Raw genomic sequence first — 24,369 nt, forward strand, 5'->3', positions numbered from 1 at the left:
TCCGTATCGGCAGCAAAGGGTCCAGGCCAATTGGCAAAAGATGTATTGAAACCCAGGAATTGTCTGATGGATCTCTTCGGCTAGACGGGATATAGACCTAGCTCGATGCTTGCTTTGGGACAGAGACGTTAGCCAGGAGTAGCCACTCGGATAGCAGCTAGCTGTGATGATCCGGAGTAAAGGTTCAGAGCTTGCGGTAGGAATCCGGAGATGTGGTAGGAATTGGCCGGGCTGAGGCTGGCTGATGTCCGAGTTAACGGTGAGGACCGCTAGCAGTGGCTAACTGACTATTAGCTAGTAGCTAGTTAGCTGGCTAACTTATAATGGGGGTTCTGGTTCTAAAGTATAAAAAATAGCAGATCCATACCACATTGGGTGAGGCGAGTTGCAGGAGAGTATGTTCAGTCCGTAGATGGAAATTGAGATTACAAATATAAAAAATATGTAAGAAATATATACGAAGAAAGCAATATATACACGGGACAGGACAAGACAAACAAAACATACGCCCGACTGCTACGCCATCTTGGAATCTCATACAGGCTGGAGTCGCTCACCTCCACCTCTATAGGTAAAAAGATGAAATAGGTGTAATGACTCAGTAGCTCTGTCTCTCGTGGACTTAACAGGACTTAACAATCCTTCTGTAAGTGACACAAATTTACAGGGTTTGTGACTAAGTCAGTGACCGTATGTGAATGTTTATGAATCAATGTACCTAGCTCATTCATCCAGCCACTCAGCATGGCGACAAGAATGGCCACCACATTTCCTCCATTGAGCGATGCTGCCACCGCCAAGTAAGAGCCATCGAAGTAGAGGAAGTAGGAGATGGAGGAGGTGGGATCAGGGATATTTGGCGGAGTGAAATCAAGTGGCATGGCATAGGTCAGCTGGGCTGAGTTGCTTATATTGACAAATGCAAATAGGGATAGAAATAGTTAGCTCAATATAATCAATGGTCAAGTTGTGATTTTTTCAAATGTATTTAACCTTTATTTAACTATGTAGGTCAGTTAAGAACAAATTCTTATTTACAATGACGGCCTACACCAGGCAAACCTGGACGACGCTGGGCCAATTGTGTGCCCCCCTATGGGACTCCCAATCACGGCCGGTTGTAATACAGCCTGGAATCGAACCAGGGTGTCTGTAGTGACGCTTCTAGCACTGAGATGCAGTGCCTTAGACCGCTGCGCCCTCGACTCCCCCCTACCATTAGCATTTAGGCACTACTGTAGATCTGAAAGATGGACAGGTGTAAGCACAGAATGGTTCGTTTTTCACCTAGAATATTAGGAAGTGTAAGGTGGAGCTATTACCATATCGCTTAAACCTATCCAATCCTCGTTCAGCAATACTATTGACATTCAAAGGTCAGACCACCCCTCTTCCCCAGGCTTCACCTGTGTCCGTCCTGTTAGTCATGCAGGAGTAGACAGAACACTGGAAGTCCCGTAGGGCTGCCCCTACAGGTGTGTTGGCGTGGACACCATGCCACTCAGAGCACGTCTGCCCTGCCACGCAGCCAGATGGCACACACTCAGGGAGCAGGTGCACAGGAAAGCCAGCATCGTTCAGATTAGAGCATGTACACACACATACAGTCTTGGCAAGCAAACCTTGTGGGTACATACAATTCAGTCACATTCAAAATCCTATTTTCCATAACCCCTAACCCTAACCCTAAACCTAACTCCAACCCTAACCTGTACCCTTACCCTAACTCTAACCCTGACCCTAACCCAAAAACCAAACTGTAAGCCTAACCCTAGCTCCTAACCCTAACCCTAAAACTAAACCTAGCTCCTAACCCTAACCCTAACACTAACTCTAACCTCAACCCTAAACCCCCTAGAAACAGCATTTGACCTTGTGGGGACCAATAAAATGTCCCCAGTTGGTAAATGTTTTGTTGGTTTACTATTCTTGTGCGGACTTCTGGTACCCACAGGTATAGTTAAACACATCCACAGCTGCATGTTAGCTAACCTACAACATAACACAACACATCCATTCATATAATGTTCAGTATGTAGTATGTTAGTAATAACATCCTTCTGTACTAAAATAGAATTAGTGCTAAAAGAAGAAGAACAAGAAGAAGAACAAGAAGAAGGAGGCCAGGATATTGTGCTCACATATCTATGTTCCAATGGTTGGTAGCAGTTTTGAAGTAGCCCCAGCTGGCTGCATACTGGCCAGTCATCATGGCACAGCTCTCCGAACCACAAAGCATGGACACCATATATTAATTGATGGTTCATGTCACAGTGAAGTCAGACAGGAACCCCAGCCTGCATTCAAATGCAAAGTGAAAAGCAGAATGTCCAAGCTTTCTGAATCTATCAGTATATATAGTAAACTCCTGCACATAGGATAAGTGTGAACTGGGTGCAATAGACATGCACTTATCAGGAGTCCACTGGCTGTATATGAAGTACACCTATTGCTCAAAATCAGCCCAGTCATGTAGACATGATATTATAGGCCTATCAAATCAATTCAAATCAAGTTTTATTGGTCACATACACRTGTTTAGCAGATGTTATTGAGTGTAGCGAAATGCTTGTGCTTCTAGTTCTGACAGTGCAGCAATACCTAACAAGTAATATCTAACAATTTCACAACAAATACCTGATACGCACAAATCTAAGTTAAGGAATGGAATAAGAATATATAAATATATGGATGAGCAATTTCAGAGCGGCATAGGCTAAGATGCAATAGATAGTATAGAATACAGTATATACAWATGAGATGAGTAATGCAAGATATGTAAACATTATTAAAGTTACATTATTAAAGTGACCAGTGTTCCATTTATTAAAGTGGCCAATGATTTCAAGTCTCTATGTAGGCAGCAGCCTCTCTGTGCTAGTGATGGCTATTTAATAGTCTGATGGCCTTGAGATAGAAGCTGTTTTTCAGTCTCTCGGTCCCAGCTCTGATGCACCTGTACTGACCTCGCCTTCTGGATGATAGCGGGGTGAACAGGCAGTGGCTCGGGTGGTTGTTGTCCTTGATGATCTTTTTGGCCTTCCTGTGACATTGGGTGCTGTAGGTGTCCTGGAGGGCAGGTAGTTTACCCCCGGTGATGCGTTGTGCAGACCGCACCACCCTCTGGAGAGCCCTGCAGTTGTCAGGTGCAGTTGCCGTACCAGGCGGTGATACAGCCCGGCAGGATGCTCTCAATTGTGCATCTGTAAAAGTTTGTGAGGGTTTTAGGTGACAAGCCAACTTTTTTCAGCCTCTTGAGGTTGAAGAGCGCTGTTGCACCTTCTTCACCATACTGTCTGTGTGGGTGGACCCACACAGACATTTCAGCTTGTCAGTGATATATACGCTGGTATATGTCTCATGTACCAGAAGATAGTGACACAATCAAAGCCCGTGGCTATGATGAGATGTGAGTCTGGGTTTGGTCGAGTACACAGGAAATGACTGTTGCAGCACCCATCCTGCCGGGTGATCAGCTGACTGGTGTCTCTAGGTCTGAAGAGCTGATAGCTATCTACACCTGACCAATCACAGCCTGAGGGTATACAGTGATCATAAAGGACTTGTTTGGATAAAGAGATCTGGTGTTTTCTAAATCAGAAATCTATATCACATAGGCCTAATAGTGGGTGACACACTATTTATGACACAAAAAATGTTTTACCTGTTTGGGCTTTCCAGAATATAACCGCATGCATTTGTCCAGACACCCCAATTCTACAGACATTCTGGAGCTTGACTCTAGGCAGAGATGTGATGCACTCATTCAGAGTTGTTATGATTTGTCAAGTGTCCTGCTTTTTGGCCTGCAAAATAAAACCCAATCATATATTTTTTTTAAGAAATCTATAAATCAACAGGATTATATACAATTTGAGAACAAACGCACAGCAGCTTAAACTGCTAAAAAGGCTGCACAATTAAAGCTAGAATCGTTCGTTTTTGTAGAATCCTTTAAGTGGGAGGTAGCCTAGCGGTTAAGAGTGTTGTGCCAGTAACTGAAAGGTTGCAGTTTGGACACACCTACTTATTCAAGGGTTTTTCTTAATTTTTTACTATTTTCTACATTGTAGAATAGTAGTGAAGACGCCATAACTATGAAATAACACATATGGAATCATGCAGTAACCAAAAAAGTGTTAAACAAATCAAAATATATTTTATATTTGAGATTCTTCAAAGTAGCTACMTTTGGCCTTGATGACATCTTTGCACACTCTTTCATTCAGCTCTTTCAATCAGCTTCATGAGGTAGTCACTTGGAATGCATTTCAACTGAGAGGCGTGCCTTGTTAAAAGTTAATTTGTGGAATTTCTTTCCTTCTTAATGCGTTTGAGCCAATCAGTTGTGCTGTGACAAGGTAAGAGTGGTATACAGAAGATACCCCTATTTGGTAAAAGACCAAGTCCATATTATGGCAAGAACAGCTCAAATAAGCAAAGAGAAACTACAGTCCATCATTACTTTAAGACATGAAGGTCAGTAAATCCAGAAAACGTCAAGAACTTTGAAAGTTTCTTCAAGTGCAGTCGCAAAAACCATCAAGCGCTATGCTGAAACTGGCTCTCATGAGGACCCCCACAGAAAAGGAAGACCCAGAGTTACCTATACTGCAGAGGATAAGTCCATTAGAGTTACCAGCCTCAGAAATTGCATCCCAAATAAATGCTTCACAGAGTTCAAGTAACAGACACATCTCAACATCAACTGTTCAGAGGAGACTGCTTAAATCAGGCTTTCTTGGTCGAATTGCTACAAAGAAACCACTACTAAAGGACACCAATAATAAGAAGAGACTTGCTTGGGCCAAGAAACACGAGCAATGGACATTAGACAGGTGGAAATCTGTCCTTTGGTCTGATGAATCCAAACTTGAGATTTTTGGTTCCAACCGCCGTGTCTTTGTGAGACGCAGAGTAGGTGAACGGATTATCTCCGCATGTATAGTTCCCACCGTGAAGCATGGAGGAGGAGGTGTGATGGTGCTTTGCTGGTGACACTGTCAGTGATTTATTTTTAGTTCAAGGCACACTTAACCAGGATGGCTACCACAGCATTCTGCAGCGATATGCCATCCCATCTGGTTTGAGCTTAGTGGGACTATCATTTGTTTTTCAACAGGACAATGACCCAACACATCTCCAGGCTGTGTAAGGGTTATTTTACCAAGGAGAGTGATGGAGTGCTGCATTAGATGACCTGGCCTCCACAATCACCCGACCTCAACCCAATTAAGATGGTTTGGGATGAGTTGGACAGCAGAGTGAAAGGAAAAGCAGCCAACAAGTGCTCAGCATATGTGGGAACTCCTTCAAGACCGTTGGATAAGCATTCCAGGTGAAGCTGGTTGAGAGAATGCCAAGAGTGTGCAAAGCTGTCATCAAGGCAAAGGGTGGCTACTTTGAAGAATCTAAAATATATTTGGATTTGTTTAATTTTGGGGGGTTATTACATGATTCCATGTGTGCTATTAGATAGTTTTGATGTCTTCACTATTTTTCTACAATGTAGAAAATAGTAAAATAAAGAAAAACCCTTGAATGAGTAGGCGTGTAAAATCTTTTGACTGGTACTCTACATACATGCGTTTCGTCGCTGCTGATAGCCGTCTTGGTTTGCAAAGATAAGCTATCCGTTACTGTTTTTGATCTAATATCAAGTAACACAACTTTGACTGAAGTAATTTCAATATCTATGTCCAGAACATAGTTCGCCATGGTTAGCTGCTTCTGAGATAGCTTCTGAGATTAGGCTCCTTAGCCTATTAATTATTGTACATTTTATCCAGAGCCCAGCGATTGTAAACAGAGGGCGCTACTAATTTGATCTAAGGCGGACACCATAGACCAAAGTTCGTTTTGGTCACAGGTCACAACAAATACAGTTTAAAGATATTACAAAATTGAAATAAAGAAAATGAATGTGTGATTAAATTGAATTGAAAAGCACATTCATCCATTGACTTCATCAAAAACGAGCAAAATAAAAGTCCCAGAATGCATTTCGCAARAAAAGGGCAGATTCAGAAAGACTGGTCGCATTTTAGTTATCTTTGCGCTATTTAGCTAGAATTAGCTTTATTTCTGTAATTACAGAAGTGAAGGGGTTAGTAAATCAATTGACATGGAATATTAAGTGTCACAAACTAGCTATGTGCCTTTGATGTGTTTGTGAAATAAACGAAGCACTTTATATTATTTTTAATTCGGTGAGTAAACCGTTGGCTAGCTGCTAACGTTAGCTCCCAGTGTCCAGATGACAGCTGACAAGCCGGTTCGCTAGTGACAAAAATGCTTGCTTTAAACAAGATTATGCAGAATTTGTACGATACAATAACGTATATGCAGCAATGTAATCATTCAATATTATGTAATGATTTTCTAATGACCTCTTGTTTGCAGCAGCAGCAGTCATCGCTGGAAAACAAACAAGGAGGTGCCGACATGGCCTCAGTCGTAGCGAAACGAGAAGGACCACAGTTCATCAGTGAGGTTGCTGTGAGGGGCAACGCCGCAGTGCTGGACTACTGCCGGACGTCGGTGTCAGCTCTGTCGGGGGCGACAGCGGGCATCCTTGGGCTCACAGGACTGTACGGATTTATCTTTTATTTCCTCGCCTCGTTCCTCCTCTCCCTTCTTCTCATCATCAAGGCCAGTCGCAGGTGGAACAAGTGCTTCAAGTCTCGGAGGATGCTCTTTACAGGAGGGCTTGTTGGAGGTCTTTTTACCTACGTCCTGTTCTGGACTTTCCTCTACGGAATGGTGCATGTGTACTAATAAAATTGACCATAATGTTGAGCAAGTTTTAAACCTAATGTCATGTAAATCCAATTATAATTGTCTAACTTCCCGCAAAACTTTGTAGATATAGGCGATTGATTAAATACCTTGTTAGATTAACTGTTTATTATACAGCTACGTGAAGTATGTCTGTCAGCAACTCTATTTATACATAAACTAAAACATGTCCTGCTTTCTCTTATTTACTGAACTGTTAACTGCTGCAGTATGTTATTGTTTATCTCTGCTCTATTGCATCTCTAGGATAACTGAATTTACCAAATGTTTGTCATCTAGCAGTTGATACATGTTATAATAAACATTGATCAGTAATGTGCCTGATGCAAAAATATTTTTCAAGTAGTGTAAATAGGATATAATGGCTCTGGTTGGATCCTTCAAAATAAATAACTCCATACAACCTGTTTGTATAATTTATTGATCATAAGATTTGGCAGACAACTGATATGATTGTTCTAACAATGGCCATTAGCCCTAAAAATGCATTATCATACAATGTTTTGCATTTAAAGGAAATACATTCAACAACTTGCCTCATACTCTAGTTCTGACTTTGTATATACAGACATATTGAACAGGACAAGGCAGAAGTTACAAGCAATCCCAAATGAGAAGTATTTATGATAGACAACCTTAGACCCAGTGTATTTTTCAATTGTGTTAAAAAGCAACCGTTCTCTCACGATGAGGTATTCCATCATATGACTCAAGGATTTCATTCTACTACAAGCGGTCTGTCAAGGTTTGAAGGAACACCGCTGCTAGCATAATAATGTAGTTGAGCACTGCAATGGTTTGATTGCATGGCCTAATTGACCCCTCAACAGATGGATTATGATTCGATCTTGGAACAAGTAAATAAGACGTCAGAAATAGAATAGTGCTTTTTCTCTTTGATAAATATCTCACTTCTTGGAGTGTCTGCATTGTCATTGCAGCAGTAAAGTGTAAGGAGAGGAGAGCAATGTAATTTCTATTTTCCAGCCCATCAGTCATCATGTCCAATCTGGACATGCATCACTCCTGAGAGACATAGGAAAACCAGAGCCATGTATCAGCATCAGTAACCTCTGCTGGAAGAGGAGAAGGAGGGTGGGCATCGGGATCAGGACCTCACCCACCCTCGTTTTACTTTCCACCTGCTACAGGACCCAGTCTAGACATCTTGACAATAGCAGAACTTCTTTGTTTCAGGTCTCTCTTGAAAAACAGGTCTTCTGACCTCAATGGGACAACCTGTGTTAATAAAGGATAAATAAAAATGTGTCTCACATGTGTCTCACCGCCTCTTGCCTTTAGGGAGCCCTAAGCGAGAATTTTTAAAATAACATTTCCTGCAGTTCTACACATTTTGCCTTGACAAATGCCATGTTAATACGATATCCGGGTGTATAAACAAAATCAATGGGGGCCTTCTGGAGGTAAAGGGCCCCTGGAGGTCAGGGCCCATGGGCACGTTCCCTTCGAGCCCAGCAGGTAATTCAGGTTGAAGGTTTATTTTATTTATTCAACTAGGAAAATCAGTTAAGAACAAATTCTTGTTTAGATAGCTGGCTAGACTAACTTACCTAGCAATCTTATAAAGTGTTAGCTGACATGGGCTAATAGAGTTACTGTCAGTGACTGACAGAAGAACTGCTGATGCACTACCAAATGTTTTAATTGCACGTAAAATCAAAGTTTATTGGTTGTGTACACAAAGTTGTGTATTCTACTATGCTATCTCAACAGTAAGTTGTCCTACGTGCAGCTTCTAGTCTGGTGTCTCACGCTGAATTAATCGGTTAGTGTCGTGGAGGGTGAGTATTATACCGTTGCCCCACAGTTCGTGGAGAGAGAATGTGAACCTCGTTTTTCTCTCCGGTTTTAGGGTCCTGTTTCTCCTCGTTTTTCGTAGAGAGTGTGGTAAGCTCGTGTTGTTCCCCAGCATGTTTCCTGTGTTTTCTTGTGTCTCGGTTCACCAATGTCTTCGCAATCTCTTTGTGCTTCTTGATCCGTTCTTTCCTGTTAAAGGGATGTTTTATTTGTTTTACTGACAGACAGAGAGAAGTAGCAAGGCAAACAATCCAAGACTGTCGTTTATTCAGTAAAGTAAATAATTTCAAAGTGTAAATTCTGTAGTTAGTAGTAATACCATGTCATAGTGTCTTACTTGAGAATCTCAAATTTCCTGTCTCGGTAGAAGGAACTCGTGCTCAACATGTAGACAAATATCATATCACATGCAAATTTTCCCTGAAACAAAAGGCAAGGTTCAAGTCAAGACATACAATAGTCACATTAATCATGATAGAAATAAGGCCAACACCCCCCAATAAAGCTTCAGGCAACTTCACAGGCCATAGTGAAAACAAAAATACAAAAAACACTAACTGTCCTGTGGATGTGTACAGCAGACTTCAAAGAGCTGTCTCCTCAGATAAATAAGACTGAAATAGGGCACTATTTATAGGGGCAGAGGGCTTCTGAATGCCAAATTGACCCCTATACACCCAAGGTACTCCTGTAGATATGACAGGTTTAGACAGTTAAAAGAAAATGTAGCGATATTGCTTAGACCTACCCAAATGTTTCAGATCTACAAACAAGGGGATAGGGATCGATTTGGAATGAAGAAGATTAGTATATTGTATGAAAAATGATAGGGGATCGCCCTCTTGTGGTGAAACAGTGCATTCAGAAAGTATTCAGACCCCTTGACTTTTTACACATTTTGTTACATTACAGCCTTACTATAAAATGGATGAAATTAAATACAAATCCTCATCAATCTACACACAATACCCCATAATGACAAAGCGAAAACAGGTTTTTAGAAATGTTCGCAAATGTATTACAAATAAAAAACAGAAATACCTTATTTACATAACTATTCACACCCTTGGCAATGAGACTTGAAATTAACCTAAGGTGTATCTTGTTTCCATGGATAATCCTTGAGATGTTTCTACAACTTGATTGGAGTCCACCTGTGGTAAATTCAATTGATTTGACATTATTTGGAAAGCCACACACCTGTCTATATAAAGGTCTGACAGTGCATGTCAGAGCAAAAACCAAGCCACGAGGTCGAAGGAAATGTCTGTAGAGCTCCGAGACAGGTTTGTGCTGAGGTACAGATCTGGGGAAGGGTACCAAAACATTTCTGCAGTGGCCTCCATCATTCTTAATTGGAAGAAGTTTGGATCCACCAACACTTTTCAGAGAGCTGGCCACCCAGCCAAACTGAGCAATCAGGGGAGAAGGACCTTGGTCATAGAAGTGACCAAGAACCCGATGGTCACTCTGAAAGAGCTCCAGAGTTCCTCTGTGGAGATGGGAGAACCTTCCAGAAGGACAACCATCTCTGCAGCACTCAACCAATCATGCCTTTATGGTAGAGTGGCCAGATGGAAGCCCCTCCTCAGTAAAAGGCATATGACAGCCCACTTGGAGTTTGCCAAAAAGGCATCTAAAGGGCTCTCAGACCATGAGAAACAAGATGCTTTGGTCTGATGAAACCAAGAAGAAACTTTTTTGGCCTGAATGCCAAGCGTCACATCTGGAGGAAACCTGGCACCATCCCTACGGTGAAGAATGGTGGTAGCAGCATCATGCTGTGGTGATGTTGTTCAGCAGCAGGGACTGGGAGACTAGTCAGGATCAAGGGAAAGATGAACGGAGCAAAGTACAGCTAGATCCTTGATGAAAACCTGCTCCAGAGAGCCCAGGACCTCAGACTGGGGCGAAGGTTCGCCTTCCAACAGGACAACGACCATAAGCACACAGCCAAGACAACACAGGAGTGGCTTTGGGACAAGTCTCTGAATGTCTTTGAGGCGCCCAGCCAGAGCCCGGACTTGAACCCGATCGAACATCTCTGGAGAGACCTGAAAATAGCTGTGCAGCGATGCTCCCCATCCAACCTGACAGAGCTAGAGAGGATCTGCAGAGAAGAATGGGAGAAACGAGACTCGAGGCTGTAATCACTGACAAAGGTGCTTCAACAAAGTACTGAGTAAAGGGTCTGAATACTTATGTAAATGTGATATCAGTTTTACATTTTTAATACATTTGCAAAAAACTCTAAAAACCTGTTTTTGCTTTGTCATTATGGGGTATTGTGTGTGGATTGATGATGGATTTAAAAAAATAATCTATTTTAGAATAAGGCTGTAACGTAACAAAATGTGGAAAAAGTCAAGAGGTCTGAATACTTTCCGAATGCATTGCATTTCAAAAGCATTTGATAGCATCCAACCTGGGCATGCTGCATGAAACAGAATTACAGAGAAATATTTTTTTTGGGGGGGAGAAAATAGACAAGCATGTGTATTGGAAACAAATTAAAACACAAATCTATTAAATAACTTACCATGCCCATAATAGCGAGCCCAGACCCAATAGCTATTACTGTGGGAATGATATTGAATTTTCCAGCCTGAAGAACACAATAAAGAACAAAGAACATTTGATCTGACACGGACTGTAATATTACCAACACATTCAATTAGACAAGTAAGTGTAGCTAGAATCACTGTCATACCCGTCCATTCACCATGATATCAAAGCGAATCCCATAGACTTTATACAAAGTCCGATAGCTCTCTCCAGCTTCATCTTTGTAATACCGGGCATATCTGGAAAACAAACAAATCAGCTGTTTGGAACAGAAATGTCAACAACTGCTTGGTAGAGATAGATCTGAGATGAAATACAGTACTTGGAGAGAGCTCAGGCTTTATTAGCTCAAGCTAATAACTTTTCAGAATAGTGCATGGATTATTATATCTGCATGAAGTAAAACGTGCTTAAGATGCAGTACGGGGATCTGAAGCACAACAAATTTGTAACATGTTGTACCAATTGGATTCATAAAATATCATGCGAATTGCAACAACAACAAAAAATGGGGACCCGTTTCAGCTCATGAGCACCACTTTCAAAACTACTGGCTGAAATTATACAAAAGTTTGGGAACATTACTTTAATGCATGTCAAGATGTACCTGAAGTTGTAGCCTGATGTGACAGAGCTGTTTAAGTTCATATCCAAACGAGTAAAGCTGTACTCTGGGTTACACTGTGAGTAGTCCTTATCCAAATCACAGTTCCACTCAATCAGAATTCCAACTGACCCACCCTGAGAGACGGAGAGAGAGAGAGAGAGAGAGAGAGAGAGAGATAGAGATAGAGATAGAGATAGAGATAGAGATAGAGATAGAAGATAGAGATAGAGAGATAGAGATAGAGATAGTAGAGAGAGTAGAGAGAAGAGATAGAGAGAGAGAGAGAGAGAGAGAGAGAGAGAGAGAGAGAGAGAACGAGAAAGATTACACTGTTTATGAATAAACACTGTGCTTGACGTTGCTCTAAATATGGAGGATTACTCTATTGCCCTGCTATTCAAGTTTACTTTCTTAACCTTGACTATGAACTGTGGTCACATTTACATCACTGTCCTCGTTAAACATTAACAACTAGGAACATAAATATACTGTACTTCACAACATTAAAACTGGCAACTCTAATGATAACACAGTAGCTACTACACTGCTGATCATCTTCGCCATATATGGTAAGAATGGCTCTGGTTAACCCATTGTCTTGTTCTATGCTGGGTGTTCGGCTATATTAACAACAAAAGTTAGTGTTTACTTGTAAATGTCTACCATGAGCTTACTAGGGAGTTGAGGTGAAAGCCCTTTATGCAGGGCTCTGTGACAGGCCACTTAATACAGATCTAGCAACTGCTATGTTTCATATTGTTGTTGTAATTATTATTATTAAATGTCAGGCCTAATGACTGCAGCCTACATGGCAAATGTCCAATTAAATGTAATCAAAATTATGGTAATTACCTAACTGCCTGAAAGCAAGCATAATTATCAAATGGACTGGAGGAAAATAGAATTACACCACTCCCACACTGCTTGGATAGAATGATGAAAGCCTGAAAAGCCTAATTTGGATTCAGTGGACTCAGTGTTTAACAAGAAACCCAACCCTCTATGCCAGGTCTCTCTCTGACAGGGAAAGTGGTCTCCTGACCTCAATGGGACAACTTGGTTAAATAAAGGATCAATTGAAAGATAAAAAAAGAATACATTTATGTACCACTACAGCCATGTCCTGAAAATCATGTCCAGTCCTGCTGACTAGGTCTCCCAGACGGAAGATGGGGCAGTAGGGATGTAGGTCGTTGTCATAGGAACATCTCTTTAGATAGGAGTCATTACCGGTGTCCAGGACATTTGACCTGCGGGAAAAAGAGACAGAACAGGACATGTCATTTTTTAAATATGTGATTAGTAGTCCAGTATCATACTTTTCCTTGGCTAAATCCCAAAAAGGTCATAGGCCTAAACCAGTAAGAATGAACTGAACAATTAAGTTATCTTATCACCTTGAAATGACACGCTTTTCTCTGTAACCCTTAGATAAGGAATAGCACAGAGTTACATATATTATCTATAATTTCTTAAATAGCTCATATGGCACTGCAAATATATTATGCTATTTCAAGCTGCACATCTACTAAACTGTTCATTTTATTCATGCTGCTCATTCAAGGAACTTCAAATCTGTCGTTCTAAAAAATAAATAAAAAAATAAGTAACTTCATAGTTCAAGCACTTCATAGTTTAGACACTTTCCATTCCATACACACAATGTAGGGGAGAGTGGGGTATGTTGAGACATTTTTTACATTCAGTATCACTACATCAAGGGAAATATAGTATTCTTTCTAACAAATATATGTACATTTATTTCAGGATATTGTGTATCCCTGGAAATAATCTGAATTATTGTAAACATAAGTTTTGAAAACATAGTTTTTACAAAACAAGTGGTCTCTTGGCACAACTTACTCTGGATATGGGGTAAATTGAGCATAGGGACAGGGTAAGTTGAGCCACCTTGGGGTAAGTGGGTGATGGTGTCCTGTGCCAGTGGCGTGTGATGGTAGGTCAAAGTTTAATTAATGGAATGGGAGTGTGGTATAATTGTACATCTTCAATGTATGCCTACATTCAGCTATACACTGAGTATACAAAACATCTTTCCATGACATAGACTGACCAAGCAAAAAGATTTAAGTGCCTTTGAACAGGTATGGTAGTATGTAGTATGGTAGTAGGTGCCAGGTGCACCGGTTTGTGTCAAGAAATGCAACGCTGCTGGGTTTTTCACGCTCAACAGTTTCCGGTGTGTATGAAGAATGGTCCCCCACCCAAAGGACATCCAGCCAACTTGACACAAAACTGTGGGAAGCATTGGAGTCAACATTGGCCAGCATCCCTGTGGAACGCTTTCGACAACTTGTAGAGCCCAAGCCCCGACAAATTGAGGCTGTTCTGGGGGTGGGGTTCCTAATGTTTGGTATACTCAATGTAGATATCTCTGTTTAATATCACTTACTCTTCCATTTCTGGACCAGTGGTCTGGGCCAGGGATGATGTTTCGATGTGCCAATTCATAGGAACGTTTTCTGCATAAGCCCATGAAACTGGTCCACGAGATTCTTGGTATGTTKAGCAAGCTCAGACTCCATTGTCATCAGATAAGACCTTGTGTACCTCTGCTACTCTATCATAGCTTCTCTTTCACACAGGTTCATGTTCATTTTATTTTTTGTCAATGTACCTCTTCAGTGTCATTCAGTAAATTTTCGCAGCCCTTACTGCTGCTTGAATGGACTTCTTCCCTTCTCTGACTTCCTTGGCTGCTCTCTCAAGAACCTCTAGGGGGGCTAGACCCCTGCTTGTTTTACGTTTGTATACACAGGGCATGATGATGTCTGCTCTGTAACAATAYAAATCTTGAGTTCATATGCATGACACATAGCAAAAATACTATGCAKAAAAATGACAAAATGTAAACATCAACTTTACCCAAGGCAAACATTTTGACTATATTTGCCCACACAGCTTCAAGGATGCACTTTCATGCTAGGTTTAGGACCTCATATTGTAGCTTATAAGAGACCCCAACTGATGTACAAAACTATCTGCTTTGGTTTAGATAAAGAATCCTGAAACCTCTAACACAATACATTCATTTTTTCCATGTGGTTTCAATCCTTCACAGACTCAATGAAATGATGACCTCTTCTTAAATATTTGGTCACATTRTTAATTTTGTGTATGGTTTCCTAGAAACACTCTCCCCTAATCAAAATATCTACAACTGAAATGATGAATCATGAATTGGCAGAGGTCTGATGTCTCTGTGCTTTCCTATTAGGCATGGAAAGACACCACCGATGTTCTGGCTGATGAACCCTTCTACAACAACAGCCTTACTTACTGACATGAGAGCACAGTGAGCCAATCAGATCTGTTCTGACACCTGTCCTGGACTAGGCCTGCTCTGTTGTCAAGGACGTCTCAGATGACCGCTCCACTGTCTCACTGAACACACACATACACACACGCACCCAGTATGCACGTGTACAGACACACACACACACATTCACTGGGCCCTGGGTGATATGGCTATGGGTGTATATAAATAGAAGGGACTGTGCACCCTCATAGCTATCCAAAGCAGTTCTAGGACATGTATCCCCCACTGCCCTACTTACACATACTTAATGATCTATGTCACTGACACTGACTGTTTCCCTAGAGACAGATAGCCTCTACTACCCTGAAGTCTGCATGAACAAGCCCCAMTTAACACCACACCACTTACTTGGAGAATTCAAACTTCGGAAACCTGACAGAGTTCTTGATGTAAATTGTGAAGATTTCTGCCTTGCTTAATAAAGCCTCCCTGGAAAGTAAGGGGGAAAGTGTTAAATCAAAGTGACTTCTACATAATGGTAGATGATCAGGACAAGGTACTTCAGAATACTGAAGTACATAACATAGTGTATGTAGTGGGTACATTTATACTGAGACTCAATGCAAAAGTGACAATTTCATTATTTTCACAGCAAAAGAGGATGAATTCTCACAAGGGTTTACGTCCCGTCTCAACAGGACACCAGCCATGTATCTCACAGGTCCCTGTAGAGTTTAAACACAGGCCGGTCTTCACCCCTGCAAGGGAAGGTAAAGATCGCTGTCAACATCCTGGAAAGACATAATAATCTTGGGGAAAATTAGGGTGAAGGGTAATGCGTAGGAGTTACCAAAGTTGAATAATTTTGGCATGCAATATTTTTCTAAGGAATTTCCTAGAGAGACATTTGTCCAATTCCAACGCTGTGATTCTCATAAGCTTTCTACACATTAGCGGTATACATGTGCATCTAAGAGAAATGTGATCATAGCCAGTGTTAATCTGTAAATAAATGTGAATCTTGGAAATGTAAATAGAAATTAGATAAAGACTGCCCCAGTTGACCATATTAGTCCTTACCATTGCCAGCAACTACCGCCTCACCCTCAGCACAATCCTCATTGTTTACACATTGGCCATCTGGCACCTTAGGGCTCTGGAGAACATAGGACACGTTGCTGCAGTTAAAAATGCAAGCCTGTATTCAAAGCAGTGTATTGAAGAGCCTAGAGATTATGATTATTAACATACAATAGCATAGTGACCACAGTGAGGAGCACCATTTGAACGCTGAAGCAATTTAGGAAAACACAATGTTATTGGACCAGTGAACCCTTCATACTATGAAGTTTTTATCTTCATTAAATATAATGAATCAATCATTCATAACTTATCATAGCGGCACCGAAAGCGTACTTTAACATCAAATAAGCAATTATTGGAAGACAATGGCAAGGTCAAACCATCTTTCTCTGAGGAAAGAACTGTTGGGCCTGAGGCATTACAAATAAAGCTCTAGGCAGTTTGGATTCTGACATCCGCCTCAAATTACTAGCTGTTTTTTTCTGCTTGCTTTGCCATATATGGTAAGAACCATAGCATCATCAATGCTGACTTAGTGGAGTTTAATTTCCTTGTTTGATTGGATCATTAAAGTATTGCTATCTCAGCTGCACAGTCATCCAATCTCTATCTCAGGGGGATCTTTGAAAATAAATTCAATAAACAAGATTTTGTCTAGATTATGGTAGTACGAAATTGCTTTTCACTCACCTCAGCACAGAACCCAAGGCTCTGATGCGGGGTCTCGATGTAATTTGTAACAATGAAGAAAACCTGTTCACCCTGAAAAACAACAACAAGCTAAAACTATACTTTCCTCAATCAGGTTAGTCAGGGGACTGATGGAATGTGTGTTGACTATACAAAATTAAATCCCTAAATACATATTCTTTTGTCAAAGCTTTTAATAAGCTTAAATATAAATAGCACAGTTTCTCACCACATATTAATATAGTTTTACAAAATACAAAATGAAGGAGATCCAGTGGTGGCTGACTGGGCTCACCATGTGGACAAGAGCAGGCTTTTCTATTGAATCTGTTTATCATTGAGTCGCTAAAGGTTAAGTGAATTATACTGATTAGAGTTGAGAATCAACTCCCTATCTTTTATTTAACAAGACAGATGAAATGGAGTGTCTATTGAGGAAACAGACTCATAGCTAAAATGCATATAACGATTGTCCTGTTGCTCTACAGCCTGTACAGTATAACGTCCAATGACTCTAATCATCGCCATTTCCATGACCATACAAGATAAACATTATTTAAAGAAGAGTTGAAGAGCACTCTAAACACGTGTCAACTTCTCATATTCTAAAACAGTACCAAATGGATGTTCAAAATAGCTGACAAAGATGCTTATGCCAATGTTTCATAAAGTGCACTAATCTCATGCTATAGCCAGATATACTGCCAGATATACTGTCTCTATGGATGTGATGTAAAGCTGCATGTGGTGGCCTGTTACTTTAAAAATCAGTTGGGTGTGATTGAAAACTGATGAAAGTGAGTTAATGGAGAGACCTCATAAAAATTTTACTCATTGTACTTGAAAACATACAATATCAATGACATGCTGTATCACTGACTGAGCTTCGGCTTCAACTCAATAAGACTTGAATGAATCATTTAGCAGTAGCCTGTGTACTGTGTGTCGGCTCTACCTGTGTACATAAAACCTCCCAAAAAGTCCCTGAATCTCACCGTTGGAGGTATGACATAATCCTCAGGCCCCCACAGGCGAAGTCCAGTTTCCGTGTTGTTGGTCATGACTACTCCTTTCAGCTTGGTGATGACAGAGCTCTGGACGGTCTCCTCCCTCGATTGGTACCCCTTCTTAAACACTAAAACCCACCTGAGAATTTAAACACACTGATTATTGATTGATTGATAGATTTTTTCTGTAAATTCATTAATTTTAACTCTCGGTCACATATGAAAATAGATTAGTTGTCAGTCACTTATAAAATTAACATTGATGGTTATTTGAACAAACTTGGATCCTTCATGTGCTGAGTGCTCATAAGACACATAAATGTCAAATGCATTCTATAACCCTGTTATAGAATACTGTAATACATGGTAATGAGATGAGGGAGAGGAGGCAGTCATGAAAGGATACTTTCATTTTGTGGAGGAATGATTTGTCTCTGTGACATGGGTGGATTATTTCGGGTCAAAAGTAATGTAACAAAAAAAATGCTTTATTTACATTTACCCGAACTGCAATTATTAATTTGATTTTTGTTGAGAATTTCTCTAATTGTTTGAAGGAACATAGGAACAGATTGACAAGTTGAACTGGTAGCCTACCAGCCTAATACACACTTTTTTACAAGGGTACATGATGTTAAAAGTTAATGACGGTAGCCTCGTGAAGGGGAGATATATATCCTTCTGGAATTCTAGGTCTCTGGAATTATTATTGCAAAAATATATTTAAAAAAGTATATTGTCTGTATACTCTCATAGTGCATCAATATAGCCACCTGAGGGTACCTTGGTAAAGCTGGTTTGAGATTCGATATTCACCAGACATTAGGACCTAAAAACGTCAATAGCTCCCAAATGATTTGAGCTACATACCTCAGGTTGAGTTATTTATGAAGGAAAAAAGGTGTACAACATTGCCTTATTTTCCAGATTCCGACCCGAGTTTCATAATCACGTGGCAACAGTGTAGGCAGCCTGGTGCTGTGGTAATGCAAATAGTTAGGAACTGTCAAACAAAGTGCATGATCACAATATTCAAATTTCACCACGTGACTTTGTAACCTTATTTCTACTGTCCATTATTCCTTATATAGTGAAGCATGTTGCACACCCTTTAGTTCTCATACAATAAAAGGAAAGGGGGATACCTAGTCAATGATTCATACATAAAAAGAGAAATCACTTAAAAATCAATAGCTCCTTGACCATGTGACCAAGACACCTCAAACCAACTTTGGAATGTTGTCCCTACCACAGCGTAGGGACACACATCACACCCTTCGGTTATTTTACTGTAATTTATTCTTTCTAATCTTTTTTTACTTAGAAATTCAATATCTCCTTGATCACATGACCTAAGCACCTTAAACCAACTGTGTATTGTTCACATCATAGGGAAACACATTGAACACCGTTTGGTTTTCCTATAAAGTGTTTACACAATTTTTTTGTCAATATATGAAAATGTAAAAATTCAATAGCTCTTTAACCAGGTGACTTAGCAACCTTATTTCAACTGTCCATTATTCTCTATATAGAGAGTCATGTTGCACACACTTTGGGTTTCCTATAAAATACATGATTTAATATAAATATATGAAACTTTAACATGTCAATAGGTCTTCAACCACGTCACTTAGCAGCCTCATTTCAACTGTTCATTATTCATTGGTTTTTATATACTGTATATATTTATAAAAAATMATTCCAAATTCAATAGAACCTTAACAATGTCACCTTGACACCCCAAATCAACTTTGGAAAATTCACATGATAGGAACACACATCACACCCCCATTGGTGGATTCATTTATTTTACCTTAATGTACTTGTAACGTCCTGACCAGAGTTATTATGTGTTTTGCTTGTTTAGTGTTGGTCAGGACGTGAGCTGGGTGGGAATTCTATGTTGTGTGTCTAGTTTGTCTGTTTCTATGTCCAGCCTAATATGGTTCTCAATCAGAGGCAGATGGTAATTGTTGTCCCTGATTGAGAATCATATATAGGAGGCTTGTTTTGTGTTGGGATTTTGTGGGTGTTTGTTTCCTGTCTCTGTGTTTGTGTTCTGCACCAGATAGGACTGTCTCGGCTTTCACGTTTGTTATTTTGTTATTTGTTAAATGTTCACCGTGTATCGTCACATTAAACATGTTGAACACTAACCGCGCTGCATTTTGGTCCTCTCATTCATCCCAGGAAGAAAGTCGTTACAGTACTAGTAACATTTTTTTGTAGAATTTCTATAGCTCCTTGATCTAAGTGAGCAGTCGAATTGCAGTGGTAATGAAGCTGCCCCTGCCTCAGTTGGTCATGAACGTTGGTGTATGTACTGTATCTCAGACCAGAGGGCAGACTCTGGAAGAAGCCACACATATTGTGAATTGAGTCCCCTGCTCTTTGTGTTGCCTTCTTCGTTTGCCTGTGTGTCATACATCCTCTAAAGGCCTGAGCACTGCTGCTCTCAGACAGCAGAGCCCATACTGACTACCTTCCTCAGCTTGATGTAACATGTGGCAGGTGTAATAGCTCTGCAGGATTGTGGGAACTACATTGATGCGCCTCAGTCTCCATAGCAGGTAAGTGTGAAATGTACTGTGTTTTCAGTGAAGTTAAGGCATCTGCCTGTAATAGTCCCTAAATAATTGAAATTGATGCACCTCTCTACCTATTCTCAATTAAGGGTCAGCTGAAGTAATGAAATCAGCCTTCTTTCTGAAGTCAAAGAGGACCTCCTTCGCTTTCTCCACACAGTGATTTGTGAATGGTGTAGTCTTTAATAAACTCCATTGCTTATTACATGTCTATCACCAATTTGTTATGCATCTTTATTTCTTATTTTATTACATGTTTCCAGACACGGCTGATGATCATCTATTACCATGTCTACCTCCAGTTTCTAAATATAGCTTCAATCTCTACCCATAGCTAAAAGACTCCTGATATCTCCAGGAGTGAAAGTATAATTTTTTGTCTTAATCTGTTGTTCTCTGGTACGGCCTTTTTGCTAGCTAGGGCCATCTACTTAAAGGGCTGCCTGTCTTTCCAGTAGCATACTTGGTGTGTGAACTGCTGATTTCTCATAACTTGCAGCTGATTGTTGACACATCAACCAGGATTAAGGGGCAAAACTAAGACTGTCGCTGAAACAAAGACTGTTCTGCAGTGTTTTTCGAGGAATGAAGGTGAGGAAGGCTCCACAGCATTCTCTCACTTGATCTTACCTAGTTATTTTCAGATTATCTCATTTTGCTCTTTTGTAGCTTTGTAAACTATGTGTATGTTTTCTATACCTGTTTGCTCCTCTCACTGTAGACTTTACAGACAATCCCCACCCCTTGGCAGCAACCCTTCTATCAGAACAGGGCTGCAGGCAGCTGAGCCAAAATGGAGGAAAACTAAACTTCCTAGGATGACCTATCATCCTTTCACTCCCTCCTCTTTACCTGCTGCTAAAGCCACTTTCTATCACTCTACATTTCAAGCTTCTCTCTTTAACCGTAGGAAACTATTATCCACCTTCTCCTCCCTCCAGCCACTCAAGCCATAGACTGACAACAACAGGCTCCTGAACAGCTTCTATCCCCAAGCCATAAGACTGCTAAATACCTAACCTGGCTATAGAGACTATTTTATTTTTATCTTTGCACTGTCTTTATGCACACTCACAGGAGTCTACAGTCATGGCCAAAAAGTTTGAAGAAGTGAACAGAAGTATTAATTTCCACAAAGTCTGCTGCCTCATTGTCTTTAGATATTTTTGTCAGATGTTACTATGGAATTCTCTCTCTCTCCTCTCTCTCTCTCTGCTCATCTCGCTCTCTCGCTCTCTCGCTCTCTCTCTCGCTCTCTCTCTCGCTCTCTCGCTCTCTCTCTCTCTCTCTCGCTCTCTCGCTCTCTCTCTCTCTCTCTGATGGGTAAATTCTGTGTTAGTTGTCGCTCAGAGTTTTTGGTTAAGTATTGTATAGCCGCTGCTTCTGAGGTATGTGTGTGCCATTAGGATGCAGTGGTTTTGATTATTGGTGTTATTCTGTTTAATTTGTTCCCAGGGGGGAAGGGGAAGGCACCTAGGGAGTGCTTAGGCAAGAGGCCTGCGGGCATACATAACCCGTAGTGTTTACTGTCTATACATACTAGGTAAGACCTCGGCGGACCACCCCCTGTATTTTGGTTAGCGCACCAGGTGGTGCTAAGTTAGATAAGTAGTGGGTAGGCAGGTAAGATAGGAGGGGGCTTTGACATTTACTTTCTTTGCTTTGGTTCTGTTCAGCCACTTTTTCCCAAATTTACCGTGTGAAGGAATAAATACCCAGTAAATGGTAAATTTTCTTCCTTTGTCATCCTTACTCGCACCTACAATCCCATACCTCTTTTACTCCACGGGGAGTTGAGTTGGAGCAGGGTGTTGCGTTCCCGCTCTAAAAGGCGTAAGTAAGTCCACCCGCCTCTTGAGGATTGACCACAAGTTCTCAATGGGATTTAGGTCTGGGCCATGATCCCAAAATATCGATGTTTTGTTCCCTGAGCCACTTAGTTATCACTTTTGCCTTATGGCAAGGTGYGCCATCATGCTGGAAAAGGCATTGTTCATCACCAAACTGTTCCTGGATGGTTGGGAGAAGTTGCTCTCGGGGGATGTGTTAGTACCATTCTTTATTCATGGCTGTGTTCTTAGGCAAAATTGTGAGTGAGCTCACTCCCTTGGCTGAGAAGCAATCCCACACAGACACAGAACTGATGGTAGAGATCACCTCGTCTTCTCCGGACAAGCTTTTTTCCGGATGCCCCAAACAATCGGAAAGGGGATTCATCAGAGAAAATGACTTTACCCCAGTCCTCAGCAGTCCAGTCCCTTACCTCTATACATACTGTATCTACCACTATCACTCCAGTATTCCTGCACATTGTAAATATGGTACTGGAACTGACCCTGTATATAACTTCTTACTTTCTCGTGTTCTTATTTCTTATTTATTGTGTGTTTTAGTTCTACCTTACATTCATATTGATTACTGCATTGTTGGGTTTGGAGCTTGCAAGAAAGGCATTTCAYTTTACTTGTGCACACACAACTTGAACTTAACTAATCCTCCACCCCCTCCCTGTCTGCGGACAACTTTGTCAACCACTTTGAAAAGAAGGCTGATGACATCCGCTCCTCATTCACTCAGCCTATTGAGTCCACTGGTCCCACTCACACAGAACTATCCTACGCTGGCCTCTTTCTCTCCTCTCTCTCCAGATGAAATCATGCAACTCGTGAGGTCCAGCCGCCAAACAACCTTCCCTATCGACCCCATCCTCCCGTCTCCAGTCCATCTCTGCTGACCTTCTCCCATTCCTTACTTCCCTCATCAACTGATCCCTAACCACTGTCTACGTCCCCTCTGACTTTAAAATGTCCAGAGTCCCTTCACTTCTCAAGAAACCAACCCCCGACCCCTCTGAGATCAAACTACAGACTGGTATCTCTGATCACATCTCTCGTTATCACTCTCAGAATGTTCTTCTTGACCCTTATCAGTCAGGCTTCAAGACGGGTCACTCAAGTGAGACTCCTCTGTGTCACGGAGGCTCTCTGCACTGCCAAAGCTTACTCTCTCCTCTGTTCTCATCCTCCTAGATCTATCCACTGCCTTCGTCATTGTGAACCATCAGATCTCCTCTCCACCTTCTCAGGGCTGGGCGTCTCAGGCTCAGGACATTCTTGGATTGTATTCTACCCTGCAGAGCGCTTCTACTAGGTAATGTGGAGAGAATCTGTGTCTGCATTACGTACTCACTACTGGTATCCCCCCATGGCTCAGTTCTAGGTCCTCTCCTCTTCTCTCTATACACTAAGTCACTCAGCTCTGTCATATCCTCAAATGGTCTCTCCTATCATTGCCATGCGGATGACACTCAAATACTCTCCCCCCCCCCTCAGGCGGCAACACGCATCTCTGCGTGCCTGGCAGATATCTCAGCTTGGATGTCGGCCCACCACCTCAAGCTCAACCTCGACAAGACGGAGCTGCTGTTCCTCCCAGACAAGGCCTGCCAGCTCCAAGACCTCCATCACAATTGACAAATCCACGGTGTCTCCCTCCCAGAGTCCAAAGAACCTTGGCATGACCTCTGACAACACCCTGTCATTTTCTGCAAACATCAAAGCAGTGACTCGTTCCTACAGGTTCATGCTCTGCAACATCTGTAGAGTACGACCCTACCTCACATAGGAAGCAGCGCAAGTCCAAATACAGGCACTTGTCATCTCCCGTCTGGAATACTGCAACTCGCTGTTAGCTGGGCTCCCCACTTGTGCCATCAAACCCCTGCAACTTATCTAGAACGCCGCAGCCTGCCTGGTATTCAACCAATCAATTCAACCAAGTTAATAGAAGAGATTACCACAATGCCTTTCATATTCAAACTACGGAAGGACTTGAAAGATAAATACAACTAGAAATTGGATTTAAATATTCAATATAACAAAACATTTGACAAACTGTGACAAATTAAATAATTCCAGCAACACACTGAACACT

General features: G+C 41.2%; 2 protein-coding genes and 1 long non-coding RNA gene across 12 annotated transcripts in view; 1 reads left to right on the plus strand and 2 right to left on the minus strand.

Annotated features, from left to right (window-relative positions):
* Positions 1-2,500: 2,500 nt before the first annotated feature.
* LOC139022840 (uncharacterized) lies at positions 2,501-3,799 on the minus strand. The gene is made up of 2 exons (XR_011473900.1): positions 3,665-3,799; positions 2,501-3,203 (listed from the first exon to the last, which is right to left on the minus strand). It is a non-coding gene; the product is annotated as an uncharacterized lncRNA (long non-coding RNA).
* Positions 3,800-5,791: 1,992 nt separating this feature from the next.
* On the plus strand, positions 5,792-7,201 carry LOC111950910 (ER membrane protein complex subunit 6). 4 transcript variants are annotated; one of them, XM_023968844.2, is made up of 2 exons: positions 5,792-6,209; positions 6,403-7,201. In XM_023968844.2, the coding sequence occupies exon 2, from the start codon at positions 6,445-6,447 to the stop codon at positions 6,775-6,777; it is 333 nt and encodes a 110-aa protein (XP_023824612.1). In that variant the 5' UTR covers positions 5,792-6,209; positions 6,403-6,444; the 3' UTR covers positions 6,778-7,201. The 4 variants fall into 4 exon arrangements, with proteins under 4 accessions (XP_023824612.1, XP_023824613.1, XP_023824614.1 ...); XM_023968845.2 differs by having other exon boundaries at positions 6,406-7,201; XM_023968846.2 differs by having other exon boundaries at positions 5,792-6,106.
* Positions 7,201-24,369, minus strand: part of LOC111950908 (P2X purinoceptor 5) — a 62,198-nt gene continuing 45,029 nt past the window's right edge. For 3 of the 7 annotated variants that reach the window (XM_023968838.2, XM_023968841.2, XM_023968843.2), the window contains 11 exons: positions 17,837-17,987; positions 16,842-16,913; positions 16,149-16,224; positions 15,742-15,826; positions 15,477-15,557; positions 12,897-13,038; positions 11,789-11,922; positions 11,327-11,420; positions 11,156-11,221; positions 8,954-9,036; positions 7,201-8,805 (listed from right to left, as the gene is read on the minus strand). In XM_023968838.2, the coding sequence (XP_023824606.1) occupies positions 8,586-8,805; positions 8,954-9,036; positions 11,156-11,221; positions 11,327-11,420; positions 11,789-11,922; positions 12,897-13,038; positions 15,477-15,557; positions 15,742-15,826; positions 16,149-16,224; positions 16,842-16,913; positions 17,837-17,987 (1,204 nt within the window). In that variant the 3' untranslated portion in view covers positions 7,201-8,585. Of the gene's footprint in view, positions 8,806-8,935; positions 9,037-9,657; positions 10,727-11,155; positions 11,222-11,326; positions 11,421-11,788; positions 11,923-12,896; positions 13,039-15,476; positions 15,558-15,741; positions 15,827-16,148; positions 16,225-16,841; positions 16,914-17,836; positions 17,988-24,369 lie in introns of those variants that run through there. The other 4 variants (XR_011473898.1, XM_023968840.3, XM_023968842.2 and 1 more) reach the window with 4 other exon arrangements.

Source organism: Salvelinus sp. IW2-2015, linkage group LG23 (genome assembly GCF_002910315.2).
Source record: "Salvelinus sp. IW2-2015 linkage group LG23, ASM291031v2, whole genome shotgun sequence".
In the NCBI taxonomy this organism is placed as follows: Eukaryota; Metazoa; Chordata; class Actinopteri; order Salmoniformes; family Salmonidae; genus Salvelinus; species Salvelinus sp. IW2-2015.

What these genes read in the sequence shown, in the direction of transcription:
- LOC111950910 (XM_023968844.2), top strand. Translation starts at nt 6,445, where the DNA reads ATGGCCTCAGTCGTAGCGAAACGAGAAGGACCACAGTTCATCAGTGAG.